Source organism: Ranitomeya imitator, chromosome 2 (assembly GCF_032444005.1).
Source record: "Ranitomeya imitator isolate aRanImi1 chromosome 2, aRanImi1.pri, whole genome shotgun sequence".
Lineage (NCBI taxonomy): Eukaryota > Metazoa > Chordata > Amphibia > Anura > Dendrobatidae > Ranitomeya > Ranitomeya imitator.
In genome coordinates, this window is record NC_091283.1 from 198,768,525 (window position 1) to 198,790,096 (window position 21,572).

General features: G+C 41.1%; 1 protein-coding gene across 3 annotated transcripts in view; it reads left to right on the plus strand.

Annotated features, from left to right (window-relative positions):
• NEK6 (NIMA related kinase 6) overlaps positions 1-21,572 on the plus strand; it is a 238,731-nt gene that overhangs the window by 166,800 nt on the left and 50,359 nt on the right. For all 3 annotated transcript variants that reach the window (XM_069748463.1, XM_069748464.1, XM_069748467.1), the window contains 3 exons: positions 1,407-1,517; positions 3,802-3,910; positions 11,000-11,107. In XM_069748463.1, the coding sequence (XP_069604564.1) occupies positions 1,407-1,517; positions 3,802-3,910; positions 11,000-11,107 (328 nt within the window). The remainder of the gene's footprint in view (positions 1-1,406; positions 1,518-3,801; positions 3,911-10,999; positions 11,108-21,572) is intronic.

Genomic DNA, 21,572 nt, shown 5'->3' on the forward strand with positions numbered 1-21,572 from the left:
TTACACGTTCAAGTCTATAAAAGTAGCGCCGTCAAAGACTCTATTTTATATTTCAATCTTTAGCGGTTTACTATCTTAGTGCCATTTTGGCCTCCATTTGTCCATTTGAACCCCATGGAGACATGACTGCGAAAAAGCTGCGAAGACCCGGCATAAAATTATTTTTGATTATCATCATTGGTCTTTATTTTACTCTCCATTAAGATCCATATAGATTTGTATCTTATATAAAAGTGAAAAAGGAAATCGCCAGCTCACCTATGTTTCCGACTTTTAGGTTTTGGAGAGCCTGGTTGCAATTGTAAAAAAGGAGGTGGGTTTCACCAGCTTGATCAAAGTAGGGTATAACATTAGCACTTTGTTTCAAACATTTAAAATCCATAAAGGAGTGATGAGTGGATACTGATCATCATCGCGTTTCAGGCGCTATGGCCCAGATTCATCATTTCCTTTGTGTCTTTTTTCTTTTGCCCCCAATTCATTGTTTTATTTTCTTTTTTTTTTAAAGTCTATTTTATATTTGCTTACCTGGATTTTTTGTGTGTTATTTTTCCACATTATGGCCAAAGCTGAGCGATTCCAGATGTTTTTGAAGGATTCATCAATTGCGAATTTCTAAAAAGTCACAACATTTGGCACAATTTCACTCCAGTTGCCCTCTGGTGTATTTACGAGTATGCCAGAATTTTTGTGCAATTTTTGCGACTTTTGGCTCCAAAAGTCACAAAAGCAGTTCAAGACAGGGAAAAGGCCCATTTTTCACTTTGTGTCAAATTCATGTATTGTGTGTGCCATTTTGAGGAATTAGTTTCCATTTTTGGCGCCAAATACCACAAGACAAAAAAGGAAAGTGATGAATCAGGGCCTATATGCGATCTTAATCACAGTGAAACACCCTACCTACCTTCCGGGCTGAAGCTGATCTCGGACTTCCTCTTCATTTTCAATTCGTAAGAAGGCGGGGACCGTGACGCCAGCTCTGATTGGGTACTGGGGTCATATGCAACAACACCGCACAAGAGCCCCGGGAACGCAAATTCCAACACCGCTGGTATGGCGCCGTCACGGGAGGTGAGTTTAAACTTATTTTATTTTATCGGGGCCAAGCATTTAGATCAACAAAGGGTTGTCCTAGTAGTAGAATGCATATAGCGATTGAAAAGTGTCGATGATTAGTATCCCCTCATCGCTCTTCTATGGGTTTTAAATGTTTGGAAAAAAAGTGCTAATTTTAACCTTGAATCGAGCTAGGCAAATCCACCACCTTTTTGGAAATTCCATATGGCATATGCAAATATGGACAAGTACCAAACTTTCCAACGTAAATCAATTTGTTTCCAGATTTGTTTTTTTTTTATCTTCAGATTTTATTCATTCCATCTCGTTCTTTCTGATTTGTCATGCAGCAATTGAACCACCCGAACATTATCAAGTACCTGGACTCCTTTATAGAAGACAATGAGTTGAACATCGTTTTGGAGTTGGCAGATGCTGGAGATCTCTCTCAAATGATTAAAGTAAGGGCCAACACTATTTATTTTTCAGATGTGTATTTTTTTTTTTCGGAGTATCGTATATATCTTTATCAAGTGCTTTAACCATAATTTGCAGAGGTAGATAGAATAGATTTATCACTGGTTTTGTAAAAGAACTGATGAAAATAGCGGTAATGTTAAGGACGAAGCCTATCTGGAAATGTAATCACTCAACTGCTCAAAATATTCTCGCTTAGCAGTGAAATGTGTTTTTTAGGTAAAAACATTCTGCTTTTAAAGAGAACCTTGCTGTTTTTGGTTCTTATTTTATTCCTGCTGCTCCCCCGAGTATTCAATTTTATTTTATTTTTTTCAAATCCACTATATGGTTCCAGAGATGTGGGACTTTTTTAATTAATACTAATTTTTATGGTCTTTACCAAGAAAGTTTGGCTCACTGGATCCTCTGGGGCGTGACTTTAGGCTGCTCTGCATAATTACCCTGCGAGCCATGCCCCGTTGGATAAGACCGTTAAAAATTAGCACTAAGATCTCTGGTACCATATGACAGATTTTTTTTTTTTTTTTTTTTTTAAAACCTTAATAATTAGTTTATTTCCACTACTCCCCTAACAGCAAAAAGTGGTCACTTTTCACCTGGTGACAGATCCTCTTTAAATGACAATTGTAATGAAGTGTGATTGATCGCATGTTCCCCTCTGTATTTTACAGTGAGCAATGACAAACGTGAGATCACCGTAGAAGGATCACAATAGTCCAGCTCAGCAGAAAGGTTCATAGTAGTCAAAGTTTCACTGATGAGACATTCAACAATAGAAAAGAGACCAATGCTCTTCAAGTAATCTTAAAAAAAGAAAAAAAAAAAAAGGGTATGGTGGGACATTCACCAAGACATGAACGGTCATGGTTTTTTTGTGGGCAGTGGCTTTATAGGGTACAATTGGCCATTTTATTGCACATACACTAGATATTACTTATAGTAGCACACATACTTGAAAGAGGACTTGTCACTTGCGCCAAAAAATTGAGTTAAATACCCAGTTAAAAAATTCCCAAGTTCCCCTGATTCTGCTGTTCTTTTCTGTTTTCTGCTGCGTCGCTCCATTGCATCGATATCATATTTTTTATTTTGGAGCTCAGTATGTGAAATCTCTGCTTGCATTGGTTGCTTCTCCAGAGTCTTCTCTGAGGGAACCTCTCCTTTCCAAGCACTTCCAATCAGGATGTGCTAACAGTCTATCAGTCTCAGACACTCATGATCTGTGATTGGTAGCGTCTGAGAGGGAGAGGTGAAGGTGCATGCCCCCAAAGAAGACTCTGGAGAAAGGACCTGCTGGACTGCAAAGCTGAGATTTCACATACTGCGCTCCAAAAGCAATAAATGTGATATCTCGACAATGGAGCAACACAGCAAAAAAAGGAAAAGAATGGCAGGATCAGGGGAGCTCAAGGATTTTTTACAAGGTATGTAACTCCAATTTTTTTAGCAAGTGACCCGTTCTCCCAATCCATAGTAACTGCCCATAAATTTGCCTGTTATCCTGCATGTTCATATTAGATCCTGCTCAGTGTTTCTTGATGTTTCCTCTCTCTGTCAATGAGAAGTTGTGTGAGCAGTGTGTATTTTTTGTGATAATGCATCAATTTCAACTTTCCGAGAAAGATTAATGTAGGGTCAAAAGAGAAGACAATGGCTGTCATTAGTCAAGCGCTCTGTGCTTTCTCTGCCCAGCAGGACAAGTCCGTGACCCTTTCTGCCTAGGTAAAATTAAGCTGACCTTCTGCAATCAATGAGTAGACTTTCGGCTGCCAAAGAATGTTGGCAAGAAGGCGATTGCCAAGGCAGATTTTCACCATCGTGTCCACCTTACTTTTGAGATATTTTCTGCCCTGGTTTTAGACACCTACTAGATTCTGAGAATCGGTTATTAAGATTTTCCTCATTATAATTATACTGCAAAATATTTTGTTTTGCTTTGGGCAAATACCCAATTTGCTGCAGTTTATGGTTCTGAGGCTCTAAATATGTTATTTAAGGTAATTAAGACAGGAGATGCTCATTATACTCAGACGCCATCTCCACCTGTCAGGTTTTGTTTTGTTCCACATCGATTTGACGAGTGTGAGAAAAGGGTTATTAAACCCCCTTAGAAGGTCATGAATTTGGTTCTGTAGCGGTTTATTGTACAGTCTGTGCTCTGATAAAATCATTTTCTTCTTGTTTTCTTATGTGTTTGATGTTTCGGCATTGTACCTGAAATTGGACGGCGTCCTAACATTGGCTCTTCTGCTGTTCTCATCATAGTATTTTAAGAAACAGAAGAGATTAATACCGGAGAGGACGGTATGGAAGTACTTTGTGCAGCTGTGCAGCGCTGTGGAACATATGCATTCCCGCCGGATCATGCACAGAGGTAATCTCGCCATCCATCCATGGCCGACTCATACTGCAGACTAAACACATAATCCTGCACTCCATACAGGAATCCAGCTGTCTTTTACATGGCAAATATTGTATCACGCTATACATCAAATTGTAGAAAGTCAGTGGACTCAAAAAAAATAGTTACTGAAATGTAAATGCTTCCATAGATGTATAGGCCAAAAAATGCACGTGATAGGGTGAATATTGGCATATATATATATATATATATATATATATATATATATATATATATATATATATATATATATATATATATAAAAAATATATATATATATACACACACGAATACATGGTAGGCACACTGGCACAAATAATATATTGGTATCCATTACTCCCCACTACTCGTAAAATATCTGGAGGTAAGAAACATGCACCCAACATGACAGAGTGGTTACATCTCTGAAAACTAGTGCCATGAAATTAATATCATTGCAATAAACTAATAGTACATGTTACTGGAGCAGATGTATATATGCATAGATAGACACTGGAGTTGTTGCTAATCCATTCACGTGTCCCATTCCATTGGCCTCAGTTGTGGTGTCTGGCCGCTTCACGGGAAAGAAACTGTTCCATGTCCGTAACGCGTCATTTTTTGCCTTGATCGAGTATTTTTTATGTACCTGGTGCCTTGTAAACTGGACTAATAAATTGATGAAGTTTTATATCCAAGCTGCTCGATACCTTAATTTGCTTTGTCTGCATCTCAAGCCAAGCAAGGGCTTTTACTTTTAGTTGGTGAACTTTGTGCTGTTGCACAGGAACCCTGAGAACCACCTCTTACCTTCTGTCATCTGCGGCTCTTTTTTTGACTAGATGGCTTGAGCCAACGTCATAGTTGCGGCATGAAGCATTTGTGATGTTGTGCCAGTCCAGCTAATCAAGAGAGGCAGACGCCATCAGGTAAAGGCTGGTGCTACCGCTCTTGGGCAACAACCACAGTCTACTGTCATGGCCAATGAAATAGGACTTGCCAATCGATTTGAAGCACCTCTAATATACAGTATACCCTTACTCTAAAAAGGAACCTGGAAGTTGATCCATGATGCCCGAACAGCGAACAGCATAAATTAGACTTCAGCTTCATTATTTCAGCCATCTATAGTTTACTCTCAAACACTGCAGAAAGTCAGGGTAAACCATAATTTATTGGCTGGCCGAGGACCATGCAACTTGAATGACTAGGTCCCTGCCTCGTTCCCAGAGACTGACAAGTATGTCCTCATGTGTATGTAGAGAAAAACCTACCAGTCAAGAAGAACAGAGTGGGTAGAAGCTGTCAGGAACCTTGACATTCTGGTCACATGATCCCTGACCGGTATTTAAAAATATGCCGAGGTTCTCCCATTCTAAAAAAACATGCTGATGGGTCATTTCACTTAGTTGGAAATTGGCCCCATTGTATGTCACTGAAAAGTAGGGAAAGTAGCAAGCTGAAGACAAGGACTGATGGGAATGGTGACAATCTGAACAACGCAACACAATATGTAAGAAATTGGAACCTAAGAAAAAAAATCATTGAACAATCCTATAGACATTAATGGTTAAGACAAACTTTTCGAGAAAGGGTTTAACAACATTTTACAGAAGCCACAATCTTCTCGGAGATCTGGCCTGGTTTTGCAGTTCAGGCACTGAGGGGTGAATGTATCGCACCACTCTTCTCTAGCATTGATCCAGTTAAGAAAAAACCTTTCTCCAGATTTCTGTCTCCCTTACATCTCGTCCTGTTACCTCTGTGAACGTTTTATTTCATCCAGCCTTTGAAGCCCGGCTCTGATTGGACCTGATGAAACTGTCAGAGGGTGATATGTTTTGATTCCTTTATGAAAGTGTTGTCACATCACAGCTGTGAAGTGCGGAATACAAAGGCTTCGATCAGAGTTTTGGATTTGTGTTGTGTTTAGGGCATTGGGACACATGGCTTCACAGAGTCTTACGTGTTTTCGGTGAAAGTTATCTCAGAAGTAGAAAAACTGCATCGTATTTTAGTAAAATTGTTCCAAACTCGTCTTCTTAATCAAATTTATTGCTTCCTGGTAATTGTTATTTCACGTTGTAAAACTGAACCGTTTTCCTCTATCATTTTGGTTATTACACTTGGGGCTATTTAGTTTGGAAAAACAAATACTAAGGGGTGATCTTATGTTAATGTATAAATATATGAGGGGACAGTACAAAGACCTTTCTGATGATCTTTTTAATCATAGACCTGAAACCGGGACAAGGGGCATCCTCTGCGTTTGGAGGAAAAAAAAGGTTTAAGCATAATAACAGACGCGGATTCTTTACTGTAAGAGCAGTGAGACTATGGAACTCTCTGCCGTATGATGTTGTAATGAGTGATTCATTACTTAAATTTAAGAGGGGACTGGATACCTTTCTGGAAAAGTATAATGTTACAGGGTACATACACTAGATTCCTTGATAGAGCGTTGATCCAGGGAACTAGTCTGATTGCCGTATGTGGAGTCGGGAAGGAATTTTTTTCCCCAATGTGGAGCTTACTCTTGCCACATGGGTTTTTTTTTGCCTTCCTCTGGATCAACATGTTAGGGCATGTTAGGTTAGGCTATGGGTTGAACTAGATGGACTTATAGTCTTCCTTCAACCTTAATAACTATGTAATTTTCCCTCTTTTTGTGCTTTTTCTGTTCTCAATCCCCATTTTTCGAGAGCCATAACTTTTTACATTTTTCTTTTAAATTCACCCAATTTGGGGGTGGAAATGGACCCCCCCTTACATCTTGGGCTCCTGGCGGCTGCAAAGTTTGCACTAAAGATATGTCTTCCTGTGGATGTCAGCAATGTACCATATCTGCTACCCACCACGTATGGAATGGGCTCAGGTGCGAAACCTCTCCATACGACTACTTCCATCTATTTCTATATAGCAGACGGCTGGAAAGGTTAAAAAAAAAAAATGGCTATACCTTTTTTGAAAAAAATTAGTGTTCGTTTTATAGAAAAGGCTACAATATGTATATGATTTCCACATGTGTTTGCATTGATTTAATAAGCCCACCTAAAGAAGCATATGGATTTCTTTGAGAAGTACAATCACGCTGGTACAATTACAGTAGTCGTAAAGCTTTTCATTCCGCTTCCGCATAAATATTTACGAAAAGACCAAACTAGAGTTTCGAGAACACGTCAGAGACCGGGGATATTTTTTTGTTAGGTTTTTCATCTCTGAGAAACAGATTTTCTTGAAACCCACATATTCTTATAATTGGTCTATATATTGACACGGGCGTTATGTCGTTACACCTACGTTTGCGCTATTCACTGAACGATCGGGATTTTAGATTTTTTTTTTATTCTTGGCAGTTCTCTAGCACCTTGTGTGGGCAAAAAAAGAACCACAAAGCTGTTGTGAAAGTTTTTTCTGATAAATTAGGCATCCTGAACATATGCTTCATAGGTCAAAGAGGGTGGATTCACATATTTCCACTTTTAGAATCTGTATTTAAAGAAACTTTACTCAATATTCTTGTTGTAGTGTTAGGACAGAACTTGCACAAAACACGAGAAACTTGAACATAAGTATATATTATATCACAGCACTGTACAGAGATTGTCAGTGGCAGCCAATTGATCTCTTGTCTTTGAAGTGTGGAAAGAAACTGTATTACACAGAGAGAACATACAAACTCCATGCAGATGTTGCCCATGGTCGGATTCAAACCTAGTGCTACAATGCAACAATGCAAACTGCTGAGCTACATTATCACAATATATGTACAGTGGGGAAAGAAGTATTTAGTCAGCCACCAATTGTGCAAGTTCTCCCACTTAAAAAGAGGAAAGAGGCCTGTAATTGACATCATAGGTAGACCACAACTATGAGAGTCAAAATGAGAAAACAAATCCAGAAAATCACCTGGTCTGATTTGGCAAGATTTATTTAGCAAATTATGGTGGAAAATAAGTATTTGGTCATTAACAAAAGTTCATCTCAATATTTTGTTATATATCCTTTTGTTAATGACCAAATACTTATTTTCCACCATAATTTGCAAAATAAATCTTGCCAAATCAGACAAGGTGATTTTCTGGATTTGTTTTCTCATTTTGACTCTCATAGTTGTGGTCTACCTATGATGTCAATTACAGGCCTCTCTCATCTTTTTAAGTGGGAGAACTTGCACAGTTGGTGACTGACAAAATACTTTTTTCCCCCTCTATACAATCTAGGAGACCAAGGAGATCTCCAAACAACACCACGAAGACCAAGGAGATCTCCAAACAACAACACAAAGACCAAGGAGATCTCCAAACAACACCATGAAGGCCAAGGAGATGTCGAAACAACACCATGAAGGCCAAGGAGATGTCCAAACAAGGACAAAGTTGTTGAGAAGAATAAGTTAGGGGATGGGTTATAAAAGAAAATATCTCAATCTCTGATAATTCCCTGGAGGACCATCAAATCCATTATCATCAAATGGGAAGAACATGGTACCACAACAAACCTGCCAAGAGAGAGCTGCCCACCAAACCTTTCAGCCCAGGCAAGGAGCACATTAGAGAGGCAGCACAGAGACCAAAGGTAACCCTGAAGGAGCTGCAGAGTTCCCAAGCAGAGACTGGAGTATCTGTCTATACGACCACAATAAGTCGTACACTCCATAGAGGTAGCCTTAATGGAAGAATGGGCAGAAATAAAGTGCTCACAAAAATTGTAAGTCTCGTTCTGAGTTTGCCAAAAGACATGTGGGAGACTCCCCAAATGTATGGAGGAAGGTACTTTGGTCAGATGAGACCAAAATTTAACTTTTTGGTGACCAAGGCAAACGTTATGCCTGGCGCCAAACCAACACAGCTCATCAATCCAAGAACACCATCCCTGCAGTGAAACATGTTGGTGGCAGCTTCATGCTGTTGGGGATGTTTTTCAGCACCAGGGACTGGGAAGATGGATCATGTGAAATACAGGGATATTCTTGAGCAAAACCAGTTTCAGTCTGTCAGTGATTGGGGACGGAGGTTCAACTTGCAACAAGACAATTACCCAAAGCATACTGCTACAGCAACACTGGAGTGGCTCAAGGGGAAACATGTAATTGTTTTGGAGTGGCCTAGTCACAGCCCAGACCTTAATCCAATGGAGAATCTGTAGTTGGAATTGAAGATTGCTGCTCATCAGAGGAAACCATCTAACTTGAAGGAGCTGGAGCAGTTTTGTCTTGAGGAATGGGCAAAAACTCTTCCCAGATGTGGAAAGCTCATAGAGACTTATCCAAAGTGATTTGCAGCTGTAATTGTTGCAAAAGGAGGCTCTACAAAGTACTGACTTTATGGAAGCGAATAGTTATGCACACTGAGGTTTTCAGTTATTTTGTCCTAATTGCTATTTGCTTCACAATAAAAAGAAAACCAAATGTTCACCGTTATAGGCACGTTCTTTACATGAACTGATGCAAAAAAAGAAGAAAAAAAAAACAACTGTGAAATTCTAGGTTATGAGGTAGCAAAACATGAAAAATGCCAAGGGGGATGAATACTTTCGCAAGCCACTGTAGGCGGCCATATACTAAACTTTGGAAAAGTTTTAAGCAGATGTGGAAAAAATGTTGCAAAGTTAGAATACTTTCAAAAAATAGAAGTGTTAATAGTTTATTTTCATCATTCAACAAAATCCAAAGAGAATGAACAAAAGAGAAATGTAAAATCAATATTCAATGACCGCCCTTTGTTTCACTGTTTGAGATCATTATCATTTTGCAGCATTTTTCTCTACACCTATGTAAAACGTTTGCACAGTGCTTTATATTAGTTTAGAGCTGATCCAAACTGGCGATTACATCATTAAACGAGGGAATGATTTAGCATCATTGTCTAATAAGGAAGTCAGTCATGTTTTGAATTTTTTTTCTCATAGTTCATAGACCGCAAAAGATTTTTTTCTTAAGGGTATATGCATGTGACGTCTTTTTCAGGTGGATGATCCTTTTTTTTCAGTTTTTCAGGACTGTTCAGAAACCAGTGTTTCTTTCTTTTTTATTTTTTTCCTGGGGCATGTTTTTTAAACTCTTTAATTGTTTCCGTAGAACTTTTTCCATGTTTTTGACTGCTTTTTTTTTAAATAGTTTTCCATCATTTTTACGGCGTCTTTTTCTTGTTTAACTCCAGAGAACAATGAAGAAATTGCTTGCGATTTTTCAAGGAAAAGACGCCCAGGCATCTTCTGAACCTTCCCATTGAGTTGTAAAGTACAGAGCGTCTTGAGTGCACAGGACTCCTGAAGAATGGTCAGATCAATTCTTTTAATCACTTGTCATCTTTGGAAACCCAAGGTGGTTAGAAGACCCTCAAAAGCTGTGCAGATTTTCATCCTTTTGAGTTCGTCTTTTAACCACTTCAGGTTTCCCAAGACACCAAGTGGTTAAAAGAAGTGACCTGGCAAATTTCTTCAGCTTTTTCAGAAGGTTTTCGGAGCGTAATTCTCCTGAAAAAGACTTCATGTGCCCATACCGTAAGAGTGTTCCCGGAACATTTTAAGAAACCTCATTCTTTTACCGGTGTCATGGACCGTGTAGCGTCACTTTGAATGACTACTATGGGGCTAGACTGTGTTTGGCTGTATCTGTGTAATGACTGTTGACCCGATGATCGTTCACTCAACTGTTGTTCAACCACCATTAGTCTACATCAGTGTTCCCCAACTCCGGTCCTCAAGAGCCACCAACAGGTCATGTTTTCAGGATTTCCTTAGTATTGCCCAGGTGATGGAATTATTGCCCGTGTAGATTTCAGAAAATTCTGAAAACATGACCTGTTCGTGGCTCTTGAGGACCGGAGTTGGGGAACGCTGGTCTACTTGTAGGTCTACTTGTATCTAATATATATACGGCCACCTATCCTGGTGGTATGTAAGCCATTTATTGATTTTTCTACAACTGCTTCCTAATAAGGTGTTCTTTACTGTGTGAATACTATGAATTCCTTGTGCAAGCCAAGCAGTCGAGAAACCCGTGTGTCTTGTAGAACAATTGATATTACACCTGGTACATGCATGGTACTATCAGATTAATGTCTTATTCTTCCTCCACAGATATAAAGCCTGCTAATGTTTTTATTACGGCTACTGGAGTTGTGAAGTTAGGAGACCTTGGGCTTGGTCGGTTCTTCAGTTCCAAAACCACCGCTGCACATTCCTTGGGTATGGTAGTTTTTATTTATTTTTTTATTTTGCAGGCTAAATATCTAGCGAAATATTGCAGTATGGGCCAAGATTATACACTTGTCAATATATGGCGTCAACGATGCATATCATAACCTTAAATGAACAAACCGGACATCTAAAAATCGGCGCACATCAGTTTTTTTTTGTCCACTTTTGGGGACATTTTTTTCTTATATGCATGTGTTGTGGGCTAAAAATAATTTTTTTATAATTGGGTTTCATTAAAAAATTTTGACTTCTACAGCCTCGGCGTTTATTGGCCGCCGAATGAGTGAACTGGGAATCCATTTGTGATGTTCATTCAAACTCACCTGTGGCAAGTAACAGGCAATATGAAAATCACATCTGAAACCAGATAAAAAGGGGAGAAGTTGACTCAATCTTTGCATTGTGTGTCTGTGTGTGCTACACTAAGCATGGAGAACAGAGAGAGGAGAAGAGAACTGTCTGAGGACTGAGAGCCAAAGTTATTGAACAATATCAACAATCTGAAAGTTACAGGTCCATCTTCAGAGTTACTTCATCCTTATGCAATTAAGGTATAATCACAACTTTACGTAATCATTTTATTCTAGTTTTAGTAGATCAGTGATCGGAGTGAAATGTAATATTCTTTCTCATAGACTCGTTCTCGTAGGCACTGCTGCCTCTCTATGTAGACATGTCGGACTGCGCAGGATTTCGATACATATTTTTTTACAAAATAAAGAAAAAAATTCACATCAAGCCCTATTAAGATCACGTCAGGCGGAATGAGCCCAAAATATGATAGTGTCCACTTAATGATGAGATGTCCTGCGACAGCTGCACTTATTATATTAATGAGAAGGAACTGGGATTCCACAAGTCATAGTCCCTATATCCCCAGCACATCAGTCAGAGCGGTAATCCAGACAGATAGGAAAGGGTAACTCTTTGATGGCTCCTGTAGCTAAGCAAAGGTCTCCAGCAATTCGGACATTTATTTTCAAGCTTCATTAACCTTGTATAGAGACTACACCAATTACCCACAATAATCAGTAATGATAATATGTTTATAAACAGCGTTTCTTATAACCGTGGACATATAACAAATAATGCTTAATGCTGTCTAACCTCCGCACTCATTACCACCCTACAAATAAGGTCTCATGCATACGGCTGTAATGGTGGTCCTGACCCCATCACTGGTTTTATTACCCCCGAGTACTTGTGACCACAATACGGATGCTAAATAACGCCCGTAATATGGTTGTCTGATTAGGCATGACATTATGTTACAAAGATCTTAGTGAAAAAGAGCAGATTTAGGGGCTACCTCGTTGACATTTCAAAATGGAACTTTCCATGCCGCTGGAGGAAATGATTCCTAGGGCTTATGCTCCATTTGTATAGACCAGCTTTTCCCGAATCCATTCCTCAGGACGCCCAGACAATACTAAGGAAATCTTGAAAATACGATCTGTCTGGTGGCCATGAGGAATGGATTCGGGAAGCACTGGTATAGACCATGTGTATTTCCAAGCCATGGAGTACAGGTGTATTTTTCCCAAACCACCGCCACAGATAAGGCACTGGAGATGTGCCAGTATATCAAGCTGCCCGAGCCCTAGTCCTGACCACTCTGGGTTTCTTGATATCCTTGAAGACAGGACACATCATCCCAAGCCCTGTCATTGAGGACCTCAGTTAAGACAGATTGGGCAGGATCAGGTAGAGGTCAGAGGAACTTCAAGGTGAAACATCATCACCATCTTCAATTTTTATCAAATGAGGCTAATATTCATTGTTTTAGAAAGTCCTGTGGGTTCGTAGTGATGGTTGGACAAAAGTCACCAGACATTTTTCACTTTCAAGTTTTTTCAGCTCCAATGCCAGCTCTCTGATGCTGCTTCCGGTAATGACATCATGTCCGCAACATGCGTGAACGCTGCAGCCAATCACTGGGCTCTGCAGTTTGTGATGTCTACATTGGAATCACCGCTGAGTGCAGTGATAGGCTGCATCTGTGGTTGTGACGTCACCACTGCAGCATATCATCAATCACCAGGAGTAGCTCCGGGAGTCAGAGAAGATGAGCAAGGCCGAGACACACTAGCAATTTTAAAATACAGTTTTGTTCCTGAAAAGTCAGAAGCAGATGCTGCTGGATGGCAGGCTGTATGGTCGCATCATGCAACAATGCAGCCTGCTATCTAGATGTAGCAGAGCTAGACCCATCAGGGAACAAATAAATTATTATCTTTTTGGCGGACAGGTGAGGAATATTGTTGTTTGTTATTTTAATTCTTTTACAGGGACAGTGGCTTCAGTGGACTGGGCAATGACATGAGTATGATTTAATTAAGATTGATTAAAGGTGTCTGTGTCATTATTTCAATTAAAGAACTTTATTCTGGGTGTGTTTTTATACAATTTGACTTGGGGGTTAGTAATTTGGGCGTTTCATAGATGCCTCTCCATTACTATCCTCTGTGCTTGATGTCATCTGACAATACAAAGGTGACATCAAGACCCCCAACTATCACTCCACTTGCCACCGCACCAAGGCAAGTGGGAAGAGCGAGGCTAAGTGCCAGATTTGGCACATCTCATGGATGCGCCATTTCTGGGACGGCTGAGAGCTGATGTTTTTAGTCTTCGAGGGGCCAATATCCATGGCCCCTTCCTAGGCTAGTAATATCAGCCCGTAGTTGACTGCCTAGCCTTTGTTGGTAATTAATTATAGGGAGAACCTACATCATTTTTTTTGTAAAGTCCCCCTTTTGTATAACCAGTAAAGGCTAAGTATACAGTTGTGGGCTGATATTAATAATCTGGGAAGCTCTATGGCTATTATCCAATTCCCAGGCTATAAACATCTGCCCTCAGCTGTCTGCTTTCCCTCTGCTGATTAATACAATTTCAGGGGATCGCATGCCTTTTTTTTCCACAGAAAATAATTTAGTAATAAAATACATATACAGTAAGCTGCACAAGTACTGGACTATTCATATATGTGCCTGACATCTTTATATCTACCTACCTATTCTATGTGTATTTATCTATTCTATCTTGATATGATTTTATTGTACGTGGCAGATGAATTGCCAGCTTTTCAAAGAACATTGGTGTGTTAAAAATCAGACAGCACTCACATGGTCCGAGTCCTGTGCAATTTTTTCTCTCACACCCATTGACTTCTATTGCCGAATGCAATCTGATGTCCGATTACTATCGCACCATGCTGCAGGTTTTCTCCAGTTCTATCGTGATCCGAAAATAAATCGCAGATGAACACACAATCATAGACTAGCATCGCTTCGAATGCAATCCTATTTTTAATCGGATTGCATTAGTCCGATTTCATGACCCCTATTGCTGATTTAATTACGGTATTTTTAGCTAGCTCATAACTCTGGGATGAAAAAACCCTTGGAATGTTTTTGCATTCCTACATTGCACACAAGACATTTCATCATTGAGGTCTAATATGTGATTTGCGTATAAACCTATGACCTACGAGGTCCCAAGTATCGAGTGATGGCCTCCAATTGGAGTCTTCTACTGCATCTCCGCAGACCATCAATATGTCAGCGCCCCATCAAGGGATCCTCTGATTCCCCGTTGGGTCAGTCTGACCCTAATCATACAGCATTTGTACCTCTAAAGGAAATTATTAAAAGAAAAATGGCAATTGTATAGACTAAACAGGTTTTTTTTTAATATATATATATATATATATATATGGAGGTTCCTTGGCTTTAACCAGATTACCATTCGATAATGGGAGCGAGAGAAGTTACCAAATTTGGATCAAAATTTTCTAGTGGTTGTTAAATGCAAAAGTAGAAGCAAACCGATATCAGCATCTGATGGAAACAAATTAATCATTTTGTAATGGCAATATGGCATCTGGAATCAGGGCTTACAGTCATTTAATTACCCCAGAAAAGATCATAATGCCCCACAGGGAGTAATTATGTGCTGGTAAGCTGTGAACCACTTTCGGAGAACATAGGGATACATGTGTTGTGTCGGGCTTATCTGTCGTCAGCCCGGTGTCGCTTGCCCCTCCGCTTACATGTTGAACAGTGGTAGCATGCAGACATTTGTCCATCATGTGTGCTAATCCCTCTCATAAATATGGATGTTATCGGACTAATGAGCGTCAGTCTTGTCAGCCAGTTCTTTCTTTCCTCGCTGATCCCACACACATTCCGAGAAGCTCAGCCTCCCCCAGACTTGGATCAGTGAGCATGGAGTCCCCCCATAAATCCAGCGCTCTCCCATGGGCTCTCTGATCTACCTAGGGGTTTTTTATTTATTTTTTTTTCCTTCCTGGAAATGTAACATTCGTTATGCTACAGTAGCGTTGTGCTGCGACCACTATTATTTGCCTGGTTGAATCTGACATTTGCTTTTCCACACATAACATGGTCAGTTTGTTCTTGTATATAATGATGTTGTAGAAGGCAGAATAATCGCAAATCTCGGAGACGGACGCAGCGGTGACAAATGTTTATTCTGCTCTGAGACGTGTACTATAGGGGAAGACATTATATTATCACTTCCATTTTACTCCTCCACGCTCAATAGGCATTTTCTCTATGTGTAATTGTGGTCAAGTAAATGTCCATGATTGTACTATGTAATTGGATAAATAATTATTAGTACCGTATATTAGGAATAATGGTTCGTGTTATATACAGATATCTGTGTATGTATGTATATATATATATATATATATATATATAGATATACACATACACACAGCGGGGGGGAAAAGCATTTGATCCCTTCCTGATTTTGTAAGTTTTCCCACTGACAAAGACATGAACAGTCTATAATTTTAAGGATAGGTTAATTTTAACATTGAGGGAATATCTAAATAAAATCCAGAAAATCACATTGTATAAATTATATACATTTATTTGATCCCTCTGACAAACAAGACTTAATACTTGGTGGTAAAACCCTTGTTGGCAAGCACAGCAGTCAGACTTTTTTGTAGTTGATGATGAGGTTTGCGCACATGTCAGGAGGAATTTTGGTCCACTCCTCTTTGCAGATCATCTCTAAATCATTAAGATTTTGAGGCTGCCGCTTGGCAACTCGGAGCTTCAACTCCCTCCATAAGTTTTCTATGGAATTACGGTCTGAAGACTGGCTAGGCCACTCCATGGCCTTAATTTTCCTGTTTTTTGAGCCACTCCTTTGTTCCCTTGGCTGTATGTTTTGGGTCATTGTCTTGCTGGAAGACCCAGCCATGACCCATTTTTAATGTCCAGGCGGAGGGAAGGAGGTTGTCAGTCCGGATTTTATGGTACATGGCTCCATCCATTCTCCCATTGATGCGGTGAAGTAGTCCTGTGCCCTTAGCAGAGAAACACCCCCAAGACATAATGTTTCCACCTCCATGCTTGACAGTGGAGACGGTGTTCTTTGGGTCACAGGCAGCATTTCTCTTCCTCCAAACGCAGCGAGTTGAGTTGATGCCAAAGATCTCAATTTTTGTCTCATCTGACCACAGCGCCTTCTCCCAATCACTCACAGAATCATCCAGGTGTTCATTGGTAATCTTCAGACAGGCCTGCACATGTGCCTTCTTCAGCAGAGGGACCTTGCGGGCACTGCAGGATTTTAAACCTTTACGGCGTAATCTGTTACCAATGGTTTTCTTGGTGACTGTGGTCCCAGCTGCCTTGAGATCATTAACAAGTTCCTCCTGTGTAGTTTTAGGCTGATCTCTCACCTTCCCCATGATCAAGGATACCCTACAATGTGAGATTGTGCATGGTGCCCCAGATTGACGTCAATTGACAGTCATTGCATTTCTTCCATTTTCTTACTATTGCACCAACAGTTGTCTCCTTCTCTCCCAGCGTCTTACTTATGGTTTTGTAGCCCATTCCAGCTTTTGTGCAGGTCTATGATCTTGTCCCTGACATCCTTATAAAGCTCTTTGGTCTTGCCCATGTTGTAGAGGTTAGAGTCTGACTGATTAATTGAGACTGTGGACAGGAGTCTTTTATAAAGGTGACTATGTAAGACAGCTGTCTTTAATGCAGGTAACAAGTTGATTAGGAGCGTTTAACTGGTCTGTAGGAGCCAGAACTCTTAATGGTTGGTAGGGGATCAAATACTTATTTCTCACTGCAAAATGCAAGTAAATTTATATAATTTATACAATGTGATTTTCTGGATTTTATTTTTGATATTCTATCTCTCAATGTTAAAATTAACCTACCCTTAAAATTATAGACTGTTCATATCTTTGTCAGTGGGCAAAGGGATCAAATAATTATTTCCCCACTGTATATACAGTTAGGTCCATATATATTTGGACAGAGACAACATTTTTCTCATTTTGGTTATAGACATTACCACAATGAATTTTAAACAAAACAATCCAGATGCAGTTGAAGTTCAGACTTTCAGCTTTCATTTGAGGGTATCCACATTAAAATTGGATGAAGGGTTTAGGAGTTTCAGCTCCTTAACATATGCCACCCTGTTTTAAAAGGGACCATAAGTATTTGGACAGATTCAATAATTGTAAATAAAATGTTCAGTTTTAGTACTTGGTTGAAAACCCTTTGTTGGCAATAACTGCCTGAAGTCTTGAACTCATGGACATCACCAGACGCTGTGTCTCCTCCTTTTTGATGCTCTGCCAGGCCTTCACTGCAGTGGTTATCAGTTGCTGTTTGTTTGTGGGCCTTTCTGTCTGAAGTTTAGTCTTTAACAAGTGAGATGCGTGCTCAATTGGGTTGAGATCAGGTGACTGACTTGGCCAATATTCCACTTCTTTGCTTTAATAAACTCCTGGATTGCTTTGGCTTTATGTTTTGGGTCATTGTCCATCTGTAGTATGAAATGACGACCAATCAGTTTGGCTGGATCTGAGCCCACAGTATGTCTCTGAATACCTCAGAATTCATTCGGCTGCTTCTGTCCTGTGTCACATCATCAATAAACACTAGTGACCCAGTGCCCCTGGCAGCCATGCATGCCCAAGCCATCACACTGCCTCCGCCGTGTTTTACAGATGATGTGGTATGCTTTGGATCATGAGCTGTACCACGCCTTCGCCATACTTTTCTCTTTCCATCATTCTGGTAGAGGTTGATCTTGGTTTCATCTGTCCAAAGAATGTTCTTCCAGAACTGTGCTGACTTTTTTAGATGTTTTTTAGCAAAGTCCAGTCTATCCTTTTTATTCTTGATGCTTATGAGTGGCTTGAACCGTGCAGTGAATCCTCTGTATTTACTTTCATGCAGTCTTCTCTTTATGGTAGATTTGGATATTGATACGCCTACCTCCTGGAGAGTGTTGTTCACTTGGTTGGCTGTTGTGAAGGGGTTTCTCTTGACCATGGAAATTATTCTGCGATCATCCACCATTGTTGTCTTCCGTGGGCGCCCAGGTCTTTTTGCATTGATCAGTTCACCAGTGCTTTCTTTCTTTCTCAGGATGTACCAAATTGTAGATTTTGCCACTCCTAATATTGTAGCAATTTCTCGGATGGGTTTTTTCTGTTTTCGCAGCTTAAGGATGGCTTGTTTCACCTGCATGGAGAGCTCCTTTGACCACATCTTTACTTCACAGCAAAACCTTCTAAATGCAAGCCCCACACCTCAAATCAACTCCAGGCCTTTTATCTGCTTAATTGAGAATGACATAACGAAGGGATTGCCCACACCTGTCCATGAAATAGCCTTGGAATCAATTGTCCAATTACTTTTGGTCCCTTTAAAAACAGGGTGGCACATGTTAAGGAGCTGAAACTCCTAAACCCTTCAACCAATTTTAATGTGGATACCCTCAAATGAAAGCTAAAAGTCTGAACTTCAACTGCATCTGAATCGTTTTGTTTAAAATTCATTGTGGTAATGTCTATAACCAAAATTAGAAAAATGTTGTCTCTGTCCAAATATATATGGACCTAACTGTATCTACTATATAATTGTCTAAGGGTCACTTCCGTCTGTCTGTTTGTCCAGGATTTTCATTGGTCGCGGCCTCTGTCTGTGATGGAAATCCAAGTCGCTCATTGATGTCGCCAGCTGCCTGTCATGGCTGCCGCGACCAATCAGCGACGGCCACAGTCCGATTAGTCCCTCCCTACTCCCCTGCAGTCAGTGCCCGGCGCCCGCTCCATACTCCCCGCAGTCAGTGCCCGGCGCCCGCTCTATACTCCCCGCAGTCAGTGCCCGGCGCCCGCTCTATACTCCCTGCAGTCAGTGCCCGGCACCCGCTCCATACTCCCTGCAGTCAGTGCCAGGTGCCCGCTCCATACTCCCCGCAGTCAGTGCCCGCTCCATACTCCCTGCAGTCAGTGCCCGCTCCATACTTCCCGCAGTCAGTGCTCGGCGCCTGCTCCATAATCCCCTGCAGTCAGTGCCCGTCGCCCGCTCCATACTCCCCGCAGTCAGTGCCCGTCGCCCGCTCCATACTCCCCGCAGTCAGTGCCCGTCGCCCGCTCCATACTCCCCACAGTCAGTGCTCGGTGCCCGCTCCATACTCCCCGCAGTCAGTGCCCGCTCCATACTCCCCGCAGTCAGCGCCCGCTCCATACTCCCCACAGTCAGCACCCGCTCCATACTCCCCGCAGTCAGTGCCCGGCGCCCGCATACTCCCCTCCGAACACCGCTCACACAGGGTTAATACCAGTGGTAACGGACCGCGTTATGCCGTGGGTAACTCACTCCACTACCGCCGCTATTAACCCTGTGTGACCAAGTTTTTACTATTGATGCTGCCTATGCAGCATCAATAGTAAAAACATCTAATGTTAAAAATAATAAAAAAACAAAAAACCTGCTATTCTCACCTTCGGTAATCCAACGATGCCCTTGCCGCCAGCTTCCGGTCCCAGAGATGCATTGTGAAATTACCCAGAAGACTTAGCGGTCTCTCGAGACCGCTAAGTGATCTGGGTAATTTCGCAATGCATCCTGGGAACGCAAGATGGCGGCAACCGCGCGCATCGTCAGAGGTTCGCTGGATCTCGCCGGGTGAGTATATAACTATTTTTTATTTTCATTATTTTATTTTTTTTAACAGGGATATGGTGCCCACACTGCTAAATACTATGTGGGCTGTGTTATATACCGTGTGGCTGCTATGTACTACCTGGCCAGTGTTATATACTGTGGGCTGTGTTATATACTGCGTGGGCTGTGCTATATATTACGTGGCCAGTGTTACATACTACATGGCTGCTATATACTACATGATCAGTGTTATATACTACTTGGCTGTGTTCTATACTGTGTGCTATATAGTACGTGGGCACTGTTAGATACTATGTGGGCTGTGCTATATATTACGTGGGCTGTGTTATATATTATGTGGCCAGTGTTACATACTAAGTGGGCTGTGTTATATACTACGTGGCTGCTATATACTGTGTGGGCTGTGTTATATACTACGTGGGCTGTGTTATTTACTGCGTGGCCTTTAACGCATCGGGTATTCTAGAATATGTATGTATGTATATAGCAGCTACATGGTATATACCACAGGCCACGTAGTACTCCTATATATTACGTGGCCTGTGCTATATACTATGTGGCTGCTATATACATACATACATACATACATACTCTAGGATACCCGATGCGTTCGAATCGGGCCACCATCTAGTGTGTGTGTGTGTATATATACACACCGGCTGTCACCTCTCACCTAACAAAAATATTCAACCTTTCCCTCACTTCCGGTATTTTTCCCTCCTCATTTAAGCATGCCATCATACATCCATTACTTAAAAAACCATCCCTCGATCAAAACTGTGCCGCTAATTATAGACCTGTCTCTAATCTTCCCTTCATCTCTAAACTCCTCGAACGCCTGGTCCACTCCCGTCTTACCCGCTATCTCTCAGATAACTCTCTTCTCGACCCTCTTCAATCTGGCTTCCGCTCTTTACACTCTACTGAAACTGCCCTCATTAAAGTCTCTAATGACCTACTAACAGCTAAATCTAATGGTCACTACTCCATGCTAATTCTCTTGGATCTCTCTGCAGCATTCGACACTGTGGATCATCAGCTCCTCCTCACTATGCTCCGCTCCATCGGCCTCAAGGACACCGTTCTCTCCTGGTTCTCCTCCTATCTCTCTGACCGATCCTTCACTGTATGTTTTGCTGGTTCCTCCTCCTCTCACCTTCCCCTTACTGTTGGGGTTCCTCAAGGATCAGTCCTAGGCCCCCTACTCTTCTCGTTGTATACTGCCCCTATTGGACAAACAATCAGTAGATTTGGTTTCCAGTACCATCTCTATGCTGACGACACCCAATTATACACTTCTGCTCCCGATATCACACCGACCTTTTTAGAAAACACCAGTGTTACCGCTGTCTCTAACATCATGTCCTCCCTCTATCTGAAACTAAACCTGTCAAAAACTGAACTCCTCGTGTTCTCTCCCTCTACTAACCTACCTTTGCCTGACATTGCCATCTCCGTGTGCG